This window comes from Mycteria americana, chromosome 7 (assembly GCF_035582795.1).
Source record: "Mycteria americana isolate JAX WOST 10 ecotype Jacksonville Zoo and Gardens chromosome 7, USCA_MyAme_1.0, whole genome shotgun sequence".
Classification (NCBI taxonomy): Eukaryota; Metazoa; Chordata; class Aves; order Ciconiiformes; family Ciconiidae; genus Mycteria; species Mycteria americana.
In genome coordinates, this window is record NC_134371.1 from 58,741,259 (window position 1) to 58,757,763 (window position 16,505).

Here is a 16,505-nt window from a genome sequence, read left to right on the forward strand (position 1 = left end):
AGGGGAGGGTTGCGTCGCGCCTGGCAGCCCTGGGAACAGGACCCCGGGGTGTGCGGGCAGAGCCAGGGAGAGCTGCGGGATATTTCTGGAGCACGGGTGAAAAATGCATCCATCGCTGCCCATGTCCTCGCTGCCAGCAGCGGGGCAGCGTCTGCGGCCAGGGGCTGGGCTGCAGCCCCTGGGGACGGCTGGCTGAGCCCTGCCTGTCCTGCCTCGGCACTGTGGCCGCTCCTGCTCCCTCCGTGTCCCCGGGGAGACTTGGGGACGGCATGAGCTGGGGCACGCCAGGATCTCCTGGCTGTCCCCTGGCTGCACTACCTGGCAGGGGGTGGTGGAGGCATATTAAAGGCTGGCAACAGGCTGCTTTCCCAGGGCCTGGGAGAGAGCAGGAAGGGAAGAATTCCAGTGGGATATAAAACAGTGGGAAACATCCGTGAGTGACAGCAAGACATGCAGGGAAATCATCCCGTCCTCATCCCCGACCCGCGCTGGGGCTGGGGAGAGCTCGGGCAGAGCACTGCCGGGGCCCGTGGCTCGTCCCACCATGGGCTGCTGGAGGCCATGCCGCGCTCCGCAGGAAACACCACTTCCTTTGCTGGCCGGAGCGCCGTGTCCTGCCCTGCCCAGCTCCCTCCCTTCCTGCCGGGGCACAGGACGGCTCCAGTGCAGAGCGGGACGGCTGCTGGGGCTTCCAGCCGGGGAAATGTCTCCCTGGGCAGGGGGGTAGGACTCAAGGGTGACGATCCTAGAGAAGGGCTGGAACACCCATGGGTGATACTCACCGGGGAAGTGCCTGTGCAGGGGGGTGATTTACAGCACCCTCAGCCTTTGCCTCGTTCCCAGGAGCCACACAGCTCCCAGCCGGGAACCGCGGCGTTTACAGCAGGCTGACGCCTTCCCCGGCTGGGCTGTAAATCACGGTGCAAGGCAGAGGCTCCGTTCACCCCCAGCCAGTGCCCAGCTCTGTTCCACCGGCCCAGCAAAGTGGCCCTGGGGCTGCAAAATGAGACCCACGCCGGGGCATCACCCAGGGCATGGGAGGGGAGATGGGGTAGGAGCAAAGCCCCCCATCCCTGCGCTCCCCCACGTCCCGGCGGTCGTCTCCCCACCACCCCAAACCATGCAGACACAGGGGTGGAGCCGCACTGCCAGGAGTAAAATGATTTATTTCTTATTGGGAGCTGGATCCTACAGGGGTTGGCAGCACATCAGGCAGGAGCTGGATCCTACAGGGGTTGGCAGCACATCAGGCAGGAGAGGCTGCGAGGGCCCCCCTCCGGTGCCTCCCCACCTGCATGTGCACCTCGCACACCCGCTCACGCCCACCCGTGCACAGTCCCCGCACATACGTGTGCACACACATTTGTGTGCGCAGCAGCGCGTGTGCACCAGCTGTTCCAAGCCCCTGTGCCACGTGGCCGGACACGGTGGGATGTGGGGTGGGGAGCAGGCAGGGCCACCCCCGGCTCCCCCTGCCAAACCTGGGGCACCCTGTCCACACGTGACCCCCCCACCGCAGACCACATAGGCAGAGCCAGCCCCGTTTCATGTCCCCAGACCCCATTATCTGCGGGCTGGGGAGCAGCAGGTCCGTGCTAGATGTCATCTGGCTCCAGCAAGAGAAGATGGAGGCCGCGGTCGGTGGGTCTGGCACACACAGTATTGTCACCTGGTACCCAAAACCAGACAAGACAGCCCCCACCCCCTCTCCACATCCTTCCTCGGGCACTGCCAGACCGTGTGTCCCCAAACACCGCTGGCCTGCAGCAGGGTCCCCAGTGCCCGAAGCCCCCTCAAACCCCCTGCCCAGCTGCAGCACATGGCAAGCGAGGAGTGCACGTGGTAGTGCAGGGGAAGGGACGGGAATTTGGAGGTGCAGCTTTGCAAACAGCCACTGTAAGCCATGGCAGGACAGCTCGTGCCTCTCCTGCTCTGCTGGCTTTCACTACCGCCCAGCCCCTGCCATCCTCCCAGCGTGTCCCAGACACAGCCCGAGTCCCAGCATCAGTGCAGGTCGATGTTCTCATACTCCAGGTTGTCCGAGTCCTCCAGCTCGATGCCGGGTACCAGGTTGTAATAGTTGGTCGATTGAGTCATGTAGATCTTCTCACGGTCAGCAGAGTCCTTCAGGACTTCACTCACGCTGACAGTGTCCACTTCTGGCTCGCTGCCCCCCAGCTCCTCTGCCCTTGGTGCTGGGGTGTCCTGCTGCCTGCCCGGCCCCATGCCCTGCCGCCCTTTGTGGGCTGGCACCTGGGAACTGCTGGGGGATCCCACCTGGATCTCCACCTCCTCGTAGAGGTCCCTGCTGCTGTCCAGCAGGTCCACAGAGGGCTGGAGCAGGACCTGACTCCCCAGCAGCCCCTTCTTCTCGGTCTCGGAGGGGGCGGCAGGCAGCTCGTAGGGGACGTAGTGGTGGGGCTCCGCAGGCACTGGCGTGCTGCCCCTCTCTGCCATGGCTGGGTGGCTCTGGGACCTGCTCTGAAGGCTGTAGTTGGTCTTTCTCTTCTGCCTGCAGAAGCACCAGGTGATGCTGGCAAGGATGAGGAGAGGGGGCAGGCAGATGAAGAGGGCGGTGAGGCTGTGCGAGTGGCACAGCTCATCCCGGGGGATGCTCTGGAGGTCCACGCCGTGGTACCGCTCCGGCGTGTGGCAGATAACCTGAGTGACCAGGCTGGGCCAACTCTCCAGGTTGCTGAGCAGAGCGCAGCTGCAGTCCCAACTGTTGTTGGAGAGCTGGAGCTGGAGCAGAGATGGCTTCAGGAGGCTGGCAGGAAGGAAGGTCAGGGCATTGAAGCCCAGGTAGACCTCCTGGACCTGGGTGGATGCTTTCAGGAAGGACTTGGGCAGCTCCTGGAGCTGGTTGCTGTCCAGATAAAGGACCCTCAAATTAGGGGCATCTTCTAGAAAGCTTCCAGGGAGACTTTCCAGCAGGTTGTGACTTAAGTGCAAGACCTCCAAGGCAGGGGGGACTCCCTGTGCGTTGCTGATATCCGTGATGCTGCAGTGTGAGAGGTAGAGCTCCCGCAGCCCTTGCACCTCTACCAGTGCACCCCAGTCCAGGTGGGTGATGTTGGAGCTGGTAAAGTTGAGGCAGCAGCTCTCAGGGAGCGGAGCCTCCCGGAAAGCCTGGAAGTCCATCGGCTCTGTGCAGTTGCAGCTTTGCGGTGCTGGGTCGAGGGCAAGGCCGGCAGCGAGCAGGAGGCTGCCCCAGAGGGACACGGGCCCCAGCCCAGCGCCTGCGGGGAGAGCAGAGGGGATGGGTGACCCCCCCGTGGGACCAGCTCTCCCGCTCCCCTTGCTCCAGCCCGCCTCGGCGGGGGGGGGTGAACCCCGCTTCTCACCCTAGGGAAGGGACCCGGGTCCCCGCAGCCCCCCCCCGGAGCCACCCCCCAGGGCTGCCGCCCCCCGCCAGCCCGGGGCTGTCTCACACCCGACGTCCCGCTGCTCCGGCCGGCTGCCCGCGGGCAGCGAGCGACCCCCGGGGCTGCGCTCGCCCCCTCCCGGGGTGCCCTGCCCGGCCTCACCTGCCGCCGCACGCCCCATCCTCCGGGGCCACTCCGCGCCCCGCCGCGCTCCCCGCCGGGCGCGGCCGCCGGCTCCGCCTCGCTGCGGGGCGGCCCCGCCGCAGCCCGCCCCGGCCCCGGCCCCGGCCCCGGCCCCGGCCCGCCCCCGCGGGCCATGGTCTCCCTTCAGCGCCCTGTGCCCCGTCCCCTCGCTGGGCTCCCACCAGCCATGGAGCTCCAGCCGCACTGTGCGGCGGCACCCCCCAAAATATGCTTGCACCCAGCCCCCTACATTCAGTCCAGCCACTGGTCCACCTTCCTCTGCAACCCACATAAACCATGGTCCCTGCAGCCCCCCATCCCCCCTATCCCTCCCCTCTCCATCCCCCAGAAGCAATGTCCCTTCCCAGCCTCTCCCAATTTCCACCCCCTCTGCCCCCCCACAAGCCATATCTCCCTCCAGCCCCCTCCATACTCCAGCATCAGCCCCCCAAGCCCCTGGAGAGGCACCAGGCTGGGCTCTGCTGAATTCCCTTCCCTCCCGGGATGGGGAGAAAGCCCTGCCTGCCTGGTCCCCACCTCCATGCACGGTGTGACTCCCAGCCCCACTGGGGAGATGATGCAGACTGTGCATGCTTGCAGGATGGGGACCAAAAGGACCAGCTTCTCTCTCCGTCACTAGACCCTGTATGACTTACGTCCATTCCACACAAGTCCCGGGCCGGGAAGGAGGAGCTGAGGTCGGACATGAGCTCCACAACCTACAGGAAAAGCAGCGCTGGAGAGGGGAGCTGTATTTCCACACCCTGAAAGTGCATGTGTGCTCACCACGGTGTGAACCGGGTAAACTGAGGCACATGGTGGGGTACCAACAGCACTTTGCTTCAGTGGTGGTGGGAGATGGGTGAGACGGGACCTGGCCCAAGCGCCTGTGCGGTGCTGCAGTGCCAGAGCCTGGCGGGCTGACCACAGCAGGGCAGGGCTCTGGCAGCCACTCTTCAGCCTGGCTCGGGGTGCAGAGTGCTGGGACACCCTACGTGCTGCATATCGGGGGTGCCTCAGAGGCCTGGCAAGCTCAGCACACCAGTATAACAGTGCTGGGTTGTTTCAGGCTACCCTGGGCCACCCGTGCTATCCCAAGGGTGCACCCCAGGAGCAAGGGCCAGGATGCAGTGGAGTTGGAGAAGGCACCAGGCTTCAGGAGTTTCCTTCCTTGATTTCACCCCTTGCTTGTGGCTCAAAACTGGCACCTCGGGTGCTACTCAGGGACACTCCAGCCCCCAGTGGGAGAGCAGCAGCTGCCCTTGGCACAGACCCATCACCCACGTCCCGTGCACCCTTCTTGGGTCTTGCCCAGATGCACAAACCCCGGCAGAGGGTGGGTTTCTGGCAGCGGGACCTGCCCTGTCCCGCTGCGGGCATTGCCCTGTGAGCAGCGAGTTTAGGGTGCCAGCACCTTGCACTGTGCGGCAAATGCCACAGCAACAAATCCTGCGCCAGGGATTTCTGCTGGGCAGCAGGGACGGGACGGGACAGGAAGAAGCAGGGAGGGAAGCGGGCCCGGCTGAGCCCTGGCTGCTGGGGTGGGATGCAGGAAATGGCCATTCAGGCCCTTGTGGGAAGGGAGCTGCCGGCAGCGCACCGGCCTGGGGGGCGAGAGTTGCCTCCTGGTGTGCCCCGGACATGGTCACACAGCCCCAAGCTGGCACCCACGGGCCGGAGCCTGCCAACACCCTGCTTGGGGTAAAGGTTCCCCTGCTACCCCTGCTCCAGGGCAGCAGCTGAGCTAAGAGCCCATTGCAGGAGATTTCGGCGGGCTCCCTGAGCCTCCGTGGGCCGGATCCTGCCTCCCAGGGAGTACCTTCCAGCACTAGCATTTTACGTGCCACCCCAGATCCAAGTGCTTCCTTAATCTGGAGGGATCGGGATCCTTTTATCTCTCTCTCCAGGCAGCTTTGCCCAGATTTGCAACTTTCCCTCTGCACATCCCCAGCCAGCCCCTGGGGCAGGTTAGCCTTTGCTGGTGCTGGTGCTGGTGCTGGAGCTGGTGGTTCTTTCCCCGGCCCACCTGAGGGACCAGCCACCCTCTCCCTCCTCCTCCTTGGTGGCTGCAGCCCCGTGCTTTGCAGGAGCTCACTGGGTGAGAGTGCCAAGGGAGGGAAAAACTCCACTCCCTGGTCAGGGCTGTCACCCCAGTCCCGTGGAGCTCCCCTGCACCTTGGGCTGTGGGGGGACGCGGGTGCTTGGCTGGCATTGCTCTTGCTGCCTGGGTGCTGCGTGCAGAGCACACAGCAATGCCGTGCAGCCGCCCCGAGAAGGCAGCCCCTCCGCAGAGGCAAGCTGGCAGCTGGGTTCAACCTCACTGCTCCTGATGCCGCTGAGCATCACTGACTACTGTGAGGGTGGGGGGACCTTGGGGGCGACGAGGCCACATCTGAGTATCATGGAGGACAGAGATCCCGCAGCCTCTCTGGGCTCCTGTAATATTTTACCATGCTCACAGGGGAAAAAAGTTTCCTAGCATCTCGATGGAATGTCCCTTGATGCAACTTGCATCGGGTGCCTGTCCTGGTTTCGCTGTACACATTCCCAGAGAGACTAGCTCCCTTTTCCTGTAACTCCATCTAAATAGCTGCAGCCAGCCGGGAGATCACCCCAGAGCCTCCCCTTCCCCAGGCCGGGCAGGTTGCTGATGTTAAACCACGCTTCCTCCCACCGCCCCAGCTCAGTGACGGGAAAACCCCTGGCTGCGATGCTCTGCATCACGGCGGACCAGAGCTGCAGGTGGAAGGGGGGCTGCTGCCGGGCTCCATCCCTCTTGGAGAGGAGGTGCCCCAGCCCTGGCGGGGGCTCTGTCTGTGCCCCCAAACCCAGCTCAAGAGCTCGCCTGGAGCCAGTGGGGAGCAGGAGCAGAGCTGGTGGCTCTCGGCCCTCACTGGTCCCTGCTGTGCCTCTGTGGGGGACCCTGGGGCAAACCCCGTGCAGGTTGTCCCGCCACCCCCAGGCAGGTCCCCTGGGGCCTCCCCGCACCCCTGGGTGCCTCCACCCACATGCTGCCTCTAGATGCTGACTCAGCTCTGCCCGGGGACCTCCCGGCAGCCCCGAGCTGGTGCCTTCGTCGGAAAACCAGCATTGCCCCGTGACACCTCCCACGCCCGGGGAGCCCTGGGGCCCTGGTGGAAACAGGCAGCGTTCCCCCAAGGGGCAGCAGCCTTCCTGCCTGCTCCCAGAGCGTGTTTGCTGCCGGGTGGTGGGTTTGCACACACTTCCGCTGCAAAAGGTGGAAACCTGAGAAAAAAGCAGACAGATCCGGGTTGTTTCCTCTCTCCCTACAGGCAGGTTTGCTCAGCTTTCCTGAAGCAAAAAAAGGGGGTTAATTCCCCCCCACAGGGGATGTGCTGTGAAGCACGAGGCTGTTTGGCTGGGAGTGCTCATGCAAAACCCTCAGCATATTCAGGAGCAGATCGAGCATCAGTGACCAGAGCCCTGAGCTGCCCCGGGGAAGCAGAGGTGGAGTGCAGAGTGGGGAAACTGAGGCACAGAGCAAGGGACGTGCACACAGTCACCCTTGGGTGCGGTATGGAGCGGGGAAGGGCAGCAGGATCTGCTTTTGAGGGGCTCTTGCAACGCTGCTGCTCCAGGATCCGTGGAGAGCCGTGGGTTTGCGGCCACCTCTGCCAGCTCCCACACCCGTGGGGAGAGAGAGATGCCCCGCATCCTTCCGTGACCTGTTTCGGGTGACACAGAGACATGTCCTCCTCGTGGCCATTAGGGAGCAGCACTGCTATGGCACACTGCCCGGACACCACCGCACACCGGGGCCGGCACGGCCAGGCCCACCCCGCAACACCAGAGTCCCCGGGAAGCCCAGGCCGGGGTGCCCAGCCGCCGAGGGGCGAGGATGGACATCCCCAGCGGGACAGTCCTGCAGGTCCCCAGTCCTGGACTGGCCAGCGTGGGCAGCCGCAGGGGACTGACCTTTTGGGGCTGTTTGAGGGGCACTGGGGCATGGGGCTGGGCTGGAGCTGGGGCAAAGGGTGGCCAAGGGACACCTACCCAGGGGACAGCCCAGCCAGGGAGCTCACCTCCATCTTCCACTGTCCCCAGCGCCCCCAGCACCCCACCTGGGGTGGGCTGTGACACCCTCCACGGCCCCTGGCACAGAGTGAGGGGCTGTGAGGGGGTCCCTGCCTGCATCCAGGTTTGGCACGGGGGGGCTAGGGCCTGCAGTGAACACATGGGCTTTGAAATCCCGCCCTGGCCACGGCTTTTCCATGAGGCGTCGATGTGGGCTCCCCGGTCCCCAGGGGGTCGTGTCACACAAGCTGGTCACCCCTGTGAGGGGAGGCATCCTGTGAGTGGGTGGGTGGGGGGTGTGTATTTATGGATGTGTTTACGGATGTATTTACGGGGAGGGGGCTCTGCCTGTCCCGGGAGAGAGGGGAGGGAGCTGAGGAGGGATGTCTGCGTGTCTATGGAGTCTCGCTGTGTCTATGGGGGATCCCTGTGTCTAGGAGGGCTGCCTGTCTTATGGGGGTCTCTGTGTCTAGGGGGGACGTGTGTCTACCGGGGGGCCCCTGTGTCTGGGGGGGGCTGTGTGTGTCTGTGCGGTGGAGGCAGCAGGGCCGTAGCTGGACTCCCCCGGCTCACCGCCGGCCAGGAGGTGCCGGTCTGTGGGTCGGACCCCGCCGCCCCCTCCCACTCGCCTTTCACCGTGAGGCGGCCGCTTTAAGGGAGGGGCGGGGCCGCCCGGGGGCGGGGCTCCGCGGGTGACGTCAGCGCGCCCATTGATAAAGCCGGCGGGATTCCCGGGGCGGCAGCGCGCGGCGGCGGGGCCACGTGCGCGGGGCCCGGCGGTGGCGGAGCAGCCCCAGCCCCGCGGAGCCGCCTCCTTCTCCTCCCGCGCCCGCCATGGAGCCCGCCGGCCTCTTCCCCCCTCTCCCCGCCGCCGGCCTCCCCCCACGGCCCGCACCCGCCCCGGCGCCCCCGCCCCGCGCGGCCGAGACCACCCGCATCGTCACCGACCCGATCTCCGGCCGCTCCTACTGCAAGGGACGCCTGCTGGGAAAGGTACCGGGGAACGGGGGGGGGGCCGAGCCGCCGCGGGGGGCACCGGCCGGGGCGTGCCGGGTTGAGCGGGGCCGGGAGCCCGGAGCCACCGCCCGGTGCGGGCGCGGGGAGGGGCGGGGGGGCTGCTCGACCGCCTCCGGGGTGGCCCGGGGCTGGATGCGGCCCCTCGGCTGCCGCACGCCACCCCCACCCTCCCCGCCTCTCCCGGCGGGCCCGCAGCAGCGCTGGAAGCTGTGAATCACCCGGGCTGGCTGCGTGCCTCGTCGGCTATCGGAGTCGCATCGGTTTCGGGGCGCCCCGCGGGGCGTGCGTGGGCCGGCGGGTGCCCCGGTTCCCAGGGGTGCCGGCCCGCGCCGCTCTGTCGCACGCAACTTTTCCTCCCGCTGCCAGCGGTGTGTGTGGGAGGCGGGTGCCGGTTCCCAGCCCGGCCCGGGCGGGCTCGGCGGCTGAGTGTGCAGATCGGAGGCTGACATCATGGCAGGAAAAACCTGTCTCTGTCGGGCTGCCTTTCGGTGGCCTCCGGTCCCTGGGCTCCCTGCCCTGTGCAGGACTTTCCAGGCTGATCTGACATGTGGAAAGACGCAGAGTCCGGCCATGGTGGGAGGAAAAATGCCCTGGAGGTTTTACAGGAACTGGGTGAAGAAAATCCCTGGTTGAGAGCATCATAGTTCAGATCTTAGTGGGCGATGCAGCAGGAGGGAGCGTGTGACGCTTGCCGGGCTGCGCTGCAAGGGAACGGAGGAGGAGGCTCGTAGGCAGGGGCGAAGAGCTGTCTCTCACCCATCCGCAACCACCTCTTCCCTTGCAGGGTGGGTTTGCACGATGCTATGAAATGACAGACCTCTCCAGCAACAAAACCTATGCCGTGAAGGTCATACCTCACAGCCGGGTGGCTAAACCCCACCAGCGGGAGAAGGTAGGTGCTGTGGGTTTGGTGGGATGCTGGACTGGTGGGATGCAGCGAGGGCCTTGTACTAACTGAGCACCACTGCTCCCTTTCAGATCACCAATGAGATCGAGCTGCACCGGGACCTGCACCACAAGCACATTGTCAAGTTCTCCCACTACTTCGAGGATGCAGAGAGCATCTACATCTTCCTGGAGCACTGCAGTAGGAAGGTGAGTACTGGTGTGGCCTCCCTGCCAAAGGATATCCTAAACAGAGCTGTGGCTGCTTGGAGCAGGCCTTATCTGAGGCGCTTTGTTAGCGTACGCCTTTTCCTGGGCTGCCTTGCTGCCTGCTCTGTCACACCCTCTGAGCTCAGCCATAACCCGTGTAGTTTCGCACGGCACTGGGGACACCGCTGGTTGCTTGTCCTACTCGGGCTGCCTGCTCATGTTGGCATCCCTTAGCTCCTGGTGGGGCCACCATAAACCCTGGCTGTGCTGAGCAACCTCAACCTTGTGTGGGAAGTCTGCTGAGGTCATGGCTGTGGAAGAAGGATTATTTGTGGATGTGCAACTTCTGGAAGAACTGGCTTTGACCCTGCCTGCCCCTTGCCTAGTCAGCAGGGCTGCCTGTTCTCCCTGCCTGCCATCACCAAGCTGCCTTCTCTCCCTCTGCAGTCCCTGGCCCACATCTGGAAGGCCCGCCATACTCTGCTGGAGCCCGAAGTGCGGTATTACCTCAAACAGATCATCTCAGGCTTGAAATACCTTCACCTCAAGGGCATCCTGCACAGAGACCTCAAGCTTGGTGAGTGCTGTGCTTGGGGCAGGGTGACATGTGGGGAGCGTGCTGCCCCAGAGGGACTTGTGGTGATGCATCGTCCTTGACTTGCAGGCAACTTCTTCATCAATGAAAACATGGAGCTGAAGGTGGGGGACTTTGGTCTAGCTGCTTGCCAGGATATCTCTGACCAGAAGAAAAAGTAAGTCTGAGGTTTCCCTGTTCCAGAGCCCTCTGAGGTTTCACTCTTCCTCCTGTGGCTTCCCAGTAGGGTGCAGGGGTGAGTGGTCCTTCCTGGCCTGGGGAGGGGAAGCCTTAGGGCCCCTTCCTGGGGTGGGGGTGACTCCTGCCCCAGCTGCAAGCAAGGCGAGGGGGCTGGGGGCTTTGTGGCTCCTTCAGGAGTGAGCTCGCAGCCGTCGGGGAGAACAATGTGCTGACTATGGCTATTGTGCCTGCCCGGCTGCCCTGCCGGCTGTGCAGGGCTGGGACACAAAGGCTCTGTTCCTCCCTGGCTCTAGGACAAGCTCTTCCCAATGGTTCCCCAGGAGCAGCTGCTCCTGACCCCCGGGAGGTGGGTGGGGGAGTGAGTCTGTATGGGCTTCTTGCAGACGGAGGGGGCTTTGGGCCACAAAGAGCAAAATGGCAGGGGAGGACAGGCTGCAAGCTAAATCCCAGGGCTTGGATGGGGGGAGGTTGGTTGCAAGGGGATGCTGAGCATGCACTGACCTGGAGCTCTGCCCCACAGGACAATATGTGGGACCCCCAACTACCTGGCCCCAGAAGTGCTGCTGAGACAGGGCCATGGGCCAGAGTCAGACGTGTGGTCTCTGGGCTGTGTCATGTAAGTCTGTGCTGCTGGGTGGGGAGGGGTCCGGGCAGCCCTGCCTGCGTGGGGTGGGGGAGAGCCGGGCTGGGGAGCAGCCCCGAAGAGGAAGTCCTCTTGCGCTTTGCCTCGTGGCTTTGCAGTGGTTGCCGAAAGGCAGGGGGAGGGGAGCGGGCGGCCGGATCCTGCCGAGCCCCGCTTTGGAGCGGGTGCTGCCAGCTGTCCCGGGATGCCGCTCAGGGGCTGCACAAGCGGGAACTGCAAAGGGCAGGCACTCCTGCCGCGCTCAGCTCTGGTTCAAAGCAGGCTTGACCGCCCCGTGAACCTGATAAACAACGGAAAAATCTCGGTGGCTGGCGGCAGCTGCCGCTCTCTTTGTATGGGAAGCGATAGCTGTGCTGCTTCGGTGCATCCAGCCTCTCGCCCAGCCGCTGCCCGCAAGCTTCCTGCTCCGCTTTCCGCCCCGGCGGCCGTGCAGGGGGTAGGAAGGGCAGCAGTGGGGTGGCCTTCTCCTGCCAGCCCTCTCCCCTTACCCAGGGCTCCTTGCCTGTTGCTTTAAACAGTTGCTAGGAGGAAGTGTGGCCGGATGTGAGTGTGGCCATCCGGGCTGGAATTGGTGCTCCCGGCCAGGTGTGGCCGGCCAAATGCCAATAACTTCCTTGCTTTAAGTGCTGCTGAGTCATGAGCCTGGCGGGGATGTGACGGTGGCATGCATGTCCCTTCCCAGGTACACCCTGCTGTGTGGGAACCCTCCCTTTGAGACCTCCGACCTCAAGGAGACCTACAGGTGCATCAAGCAGGTGGAGTACACCCTCCCTGCCTTCCTCTCCCTGCCTGCCAAGCACCTCATCACCGGCATTCTCAGACGCAACCCCCAGGACCGCCTCACCCTCGAGGAGATCTTGGACCATGAGTTCTTCAAGGTGAGTGGGTGGGGGTCTGGCCTTGACCCTTGTCCAGGTGGGATGAAGCTTTTTGGGCTGTGCTGTCCTTGGAGCCCAAGTCTCAGTCCGTCAAAGGAAGCAGCTGCTGTCCTTCCCAAATGCCAGCCAGGGGAACTGAGGGATCTGGTGTGCTCCTGCCACCCTGTCCCTATAGCATGGGCTGTTTCCTGTAGCGATGCCAGTCGTGGGGCCAAGGCTTGACGGAAATGCAAGCTGGCTGTCAGGAGGGCTGTGAGTGACTGTGGTCAGCGCAGGGCAGCTGCTCTGCCTGGAGCACGTGGGCAATGGAAATCAAACCTCTGCCTTGACCTCTCTGCAGGGCTACACGCCTGAGAAGCTCCCTCCCAGCAGCTGTGTGATGGCTCCGGAGCTGAGTCCCCCCAATCCAGCAAAGAGTCTGTTTGCTAAAGTCACCAAGACACTCTTTGGGAAGAAGAAACCCAAGGGTGAGTCCATGCACTTGTCCAGGAGCCTCTGGGTGACCATTCCTTTGGGGAGAAGTGGGTCCCATCTCCTGCAGAGACTTCCTGATGGGTCTCCATGGGCCCCCTGCCCAGGGCTAGCACAAGCTGGGCTTGCCCCTGCCCTTCTGGTGCTGGTGGCCTGGCATGGGTGTGCGCCTGGAGAGCGGATGCTGTGCTGCAACCCATGGGGGTAGTTCCTCCTGGAAGCCTTGTGTTGCATGAGAACTGGGAAGTGAAAGTGGGAGGCAGCTGCCTGACACCATCCTCGCCACCGTGGGTATAGGAGCAGACAAGGGAGAGCTGAGCTACTGGGAGGGGTGGCCCAGATATCCCCATTCCCTGTGCTCAGCAGTGTGCTCTGTCCTCAGCCAAGAAGGGCTCTTTGGAGGACAAGGATGACATCTCTAAGCTGGTCACTGGGCTGATGAAGACCTCAATCTGCCGGCAGATGAGCTATAAAACTGTGGAAGGGAATGAGGTGAGGACATCCCTGAGCCCATGCACACCCCTCTTCAGGGGAGCAGGCAGGATGGTGACACAGCTAGGTCTCTCCCCAATACAGGCCACCCCCGTATCATGCCGCAGCGCCAGCTCTAGCCCTGTGGAGACAGTGGTGGAGGAGACATCTCACAAGTCTGCATCCCCCTCCATCCGGGGGACAATGGCCAGCAGCTGTGAGGGTGAGCAATACCTGCTCAGGCCACCCCAAGCCTGCTCTGAGCTTCCTGTCCTGCCCTGGCTGATAGCGGGGCCAACTGACTCAGCCTGTCATCTTCTCTCCGCAGCCTTTGAAGACTGCATCACTGCCTCTGCCATCATTGAGTCAGCTGTCCGGCTCCTGCGGACCTGCCTCTCCTCCATGCCCCTAGGTAAACCAGTTGGACTGCTCTGGGATGGGTCAGGGTGCTGTGCATCCCCGTCCCCATGGGATGAAGGCATGGCTGCTATTTGGGATACCATAAATGCTGCCAGAGCCTGCTGTGGGGGGGGTCTGCTCACCCCTGGGGAGGTGAGGTGGACAGGGGCTGGCTGCCTGCTCTGCTCACCCCCTCTCCTCTCCACCAGCGGAGAAAAACCCAGCTTCCCTGGCCCGCCATGAGCACTTTGTCTGGGTCAGCAAGTGGGTGGATTACTCCAACAAGTACGGCTTTGGCTACCAGCTCTCCAACCGCAGCATCGGGGTCCTCTTCAACAATGGCACACACATGACGCTTTCCCCCAACCACAGGTAAGCAGTAGAGAAGGGGCTGGTGTCTCTGGGGAAGCCTCTCGGGTGGGAAGGGGCAAGGGGAGGCTGTGCCGGGGGTGGGTTTGGTGCTGGGTGGCCCCAAAGCTCACGGTCTGCTCCCTCCCAGGACTGTGCATTACAACCCGACCAACAGCAAGCACCTTGTGTTCTCTGTGGCTGCCATCCCCGAGCAGCTGCAGGGACAGATGAGTGTCTTGTGCTACTTTGCGTCCTACATGGAGCAGCATCTCATGAAGGTGGGTGCTGGGGCCCTGGGCTGGGATTGTGGGTAGGCTGGATGTTGGGGGTCATGGCTTGACCACTGCTTGGGGTTGTGGGACTCCCTGTTCACAGGCTGTGGCCAGGTGGACACTCAGAGTTGTGTCCTGGGAGTGGGGGTCCCACTGGGGGTGTGTCCAGGTTTGGCTGTGTGTGCTGGTGGCAGTGCTCCCATGTATGGGACCAATGGCTTACGCAGACCCTTCTCTCCAAGGGAGGTGACTTGCCCAGCATAGATGACCTCGGGCAGCCGGCCCTGCTCCTTCTGCAGTGGGTGAAGACTGACCAAGCCTTGCTCATGCTCTTCAGCAGTGGTACCCTCCAGGTACGTGTGGGGCACAGTGGAGATGTCCAGACCCCTGTGGGGAGGAGGCCAGCTGGGGACTCCTGGCCTGTGTTAGATCTCGTCTGCCACAGCCCAAATGCAAGGTCCAGCTGTGAAAACAGCTGTGGGTGCAGGATGCTGCTCCAGTGCCTGGAGCTGCTGGTCACAGCTTGATGCTTCAGTTGGCCACTTCTGTCTGCCCCAGTGCTGGGGCTGGTATGTTCCCACTGTGGGGCATGGAGCAGGGATGCTCCCAGGCAGGTCGGGGAGGAGGAACGGGTTGAGGCAGGAAGTGTGGCTCCATCGCAGCTCCCGACATGCCATGGGTAACATGGGTTAAACCAAGCCCAACCTGTCTCCTAGGTGAACTTCTACAATGACCACACCAAGGTGATCATTAGCAAGCCTGACCACTCCTGCCTTGTCACCTACATCAATCGGGAGCGCAACTCCTACACCTACAAGCTGTGCAGCATCCAGGAGCTGGGCTGCTCTCCTGAGCTGCACCACCGCCTCAGATACATCCTCAAGCTTCTCCAAGAACGGGCTGAGGCCTAGTGTGGGACCTCGGGGGACCCTCTCTGGACATAGAGGTCTCCCCCTGCCCTCCCATGGGATGGGAGGTATGTTGTGGTGCTGGCTGCCCACCTGGGCACCCTGTATCCTGGTGCTCAGCTGGACTCTGGACTAAGACATGTGGATGTGGTTACAGCAGCAGGTCTGGACATCCTTGCTGCTCCCTGGCTCTGGGCAATTGCTGCCTTCCTGCTGGCAGCTCCTGCTCTGGTTTTGCTGGTCTTGGTGGAGCGGACTGGGGTGGCACCGGGAGGTGGTGGGTGAGTGCCCTGCAGCCAGGTTTGGGTCTGGCTGTGCCTTGTTCGTGGCCTGGTGCTCCCACCTGCCCTGGCTGGCAGCTGCCTGCAGTGAGGGCTCAGGCTGTCCTGCCCAAGTTGATGCACCAGTTGCACAGACCCTCTCCATGGCCTGGAGAGGACCGGCACAGCCTTGACCTCAAGGCTTGATTGCTGTGGGGTAGGGAAAACCCCTTCCCAGGGGTGGACAGGGGTGAAGGGCGCTGCCTGCCCTGCCAGGGGCTGCGTGGGCTGGTGTGTGCCACTCCACAACTTCTACACTAAGGAGGGGGCTGTGCTGGGCCCAGCCGTGCCCTGTCTGCTCCCAAATTGTGAATTGCCTGGTTCAACTTGAGGTTTAATAAAGGGTGGGGGGGATGGGATCTGAGGGCTTGCCTGGAGAAGCCCTTGTCTCACTGAGACCTGGGGAGGTTTCTTTGTTTCAAGGCAGTCTCTGCTGTGTGGGACTATTTATGTACTTATTTATATGGAATTATTTATTTTCTTGTTGGTCTGTCCATGTGCAACTCCCCTGTCCCTGACTCACCTCAATAAAAATTTATTTGTGTAAGGGCAAACTGTCTGCCTTGCTTGGAGCTGGGGCCTTGGTCACAAAAGGGCTTCATCTTCATCCTTGCTCCAGGGCTGCCTGGCAAACCCATCTTGACACTGGCTGTTGCTGGGGGACAAGGTCAGGGAGGCAGGATGGAGGTGAGGAGCCCATGTGGTAGGAGCCCAGGGCTGGCAGGAAGGGCAGTTAGCTCTTGCGGATGCCTGTGGAGCCCTGGAGCTGCCTCAGCTTCTCCTTGCTGCTGCCAGACTCTCATTCCTGCCTGTCTCTCTACTTGGACTAAACCCAGCTATTCTCGTGCTTCTGCTGAGCTGGAGAAGGGCCCATGGGGGGGGTTGCCTGGGTCCTTGCACTGTGACACCTCGTGTGATGGTATATGAGCTGGGAATGAGGCCAGGAAAGAGGAGGGACTTGATCTGCTCCATGAGCTTGCTTGGAAGGTGATGTGTCACCTCCTTCCCCAGTGCTGGTGTAATCAATCTGCCTGGGAGCAGCTTGTGCTGTGGGAAGCAGGCTGGGCTGCTCCCTGGAGCATGGCCTTGGGCAGCTGCCTGCTCCAGGGTAATGCAGCCTTTTGGGTTGTATTTGCTGCAGATGATTGGGTCTTTTTGCAATCCAGGGTAGTGGAAGCTACAGTGTGGGTGTGAGCCCAGGCTGGTGGCTGATGGTGAGTGTCAGGCAGGGAGGTGTGTCCATACTTTGCTCCCTGCATGCACCATGGCCAAAGCCACCAGGTATAGGTATGAGCCGCAGATGGAGCAAACCTCTTTATTTC

General features: G+C 63.0%; 2 protein-coding genes across 2 annotated transcripts; one reads left to right on the forward strand and one right to left on the reverse strand.

Moving 5' to 3' along the window:
- Positions 1-1,280: 1,280 nt before the first annotated feature.
- Positions 1,281-3,567, reverse strand: LOC142412804 (uncharacterized). The gene is made up of 2 exons (XM_075508639.1): positions 3,528-3,567; positions 1,281-3,239 (listed from the first exon to the last, which is right to left on the reverse strand). Exons 1-2 carry the CDS (start codon positions 3,544-3,546, stop codon positions 2,005-2,007), a joined length of 1,254 nt encoding a protein of 417 aa, XP_075364754.1. The 5' UTR covers positions 3,547-3,567; the 3' UTR covers positions 1,281-2,004.
- Positions 3,568-8,291: 4,724 nt separating this feature from the next.
- PLK3 (polo like kinase 3) lies at positions 8,292-15,726 on the forward strand. Its single transcript, XM_075508640.1, has 15 exons — positions 8,292-8,576; positions 9,385-9,492; positions 9,579-9,695; positions 10,143-10,272; positions 10,360-10,447; positions 10,991-11,086; positions 11,796-11,991; positions 12,332-12,458; positions 12,845-12,954; positions 13,039-13,156; positions 13,262-13,345; positions 13,542-13,704; positions 13,832-13,961; positions 14,198-14,308; positions 14,672-15,726. Exons 1-15 carry the CDS (start codon positions 8,418-8,420, stop codon positions 14,864-14,866), a joined length of 1,932 nt encoding a protein of 643 aa, XP_075364755.1. The 5' UTR covers positions 8,292-8,417; the 3' UTR covers positions 14,867-15,726.
- The last annotated feature ends 779 nt before the right edge of the window (positions 15,727-16,505 follow it).

Coding starts and splice junctions, on each gene's coding strand:
- PLK3 (XM_075508640.1), top strand. CDS start 8,418: ATGGAGCCCGCCGGCCTCTTCCCCCCTCTCCCCGCCGCCGGCCTCCCC. Junction 12,459..12,844: donor TGGGAAGAAGAAACCCAAGG/GTGAGTCCATGC, acceptor CTCTGTCCTCAG/CCAAGAAGGGCTCTTTGGAG. Junction 13,157..13,261: donor AATGGCCAGCAGCTGTGAGG/GTGAGCAATACC, acceptor TTCTCTCCGCAG/CCTTTGAAGACTGCATCACT.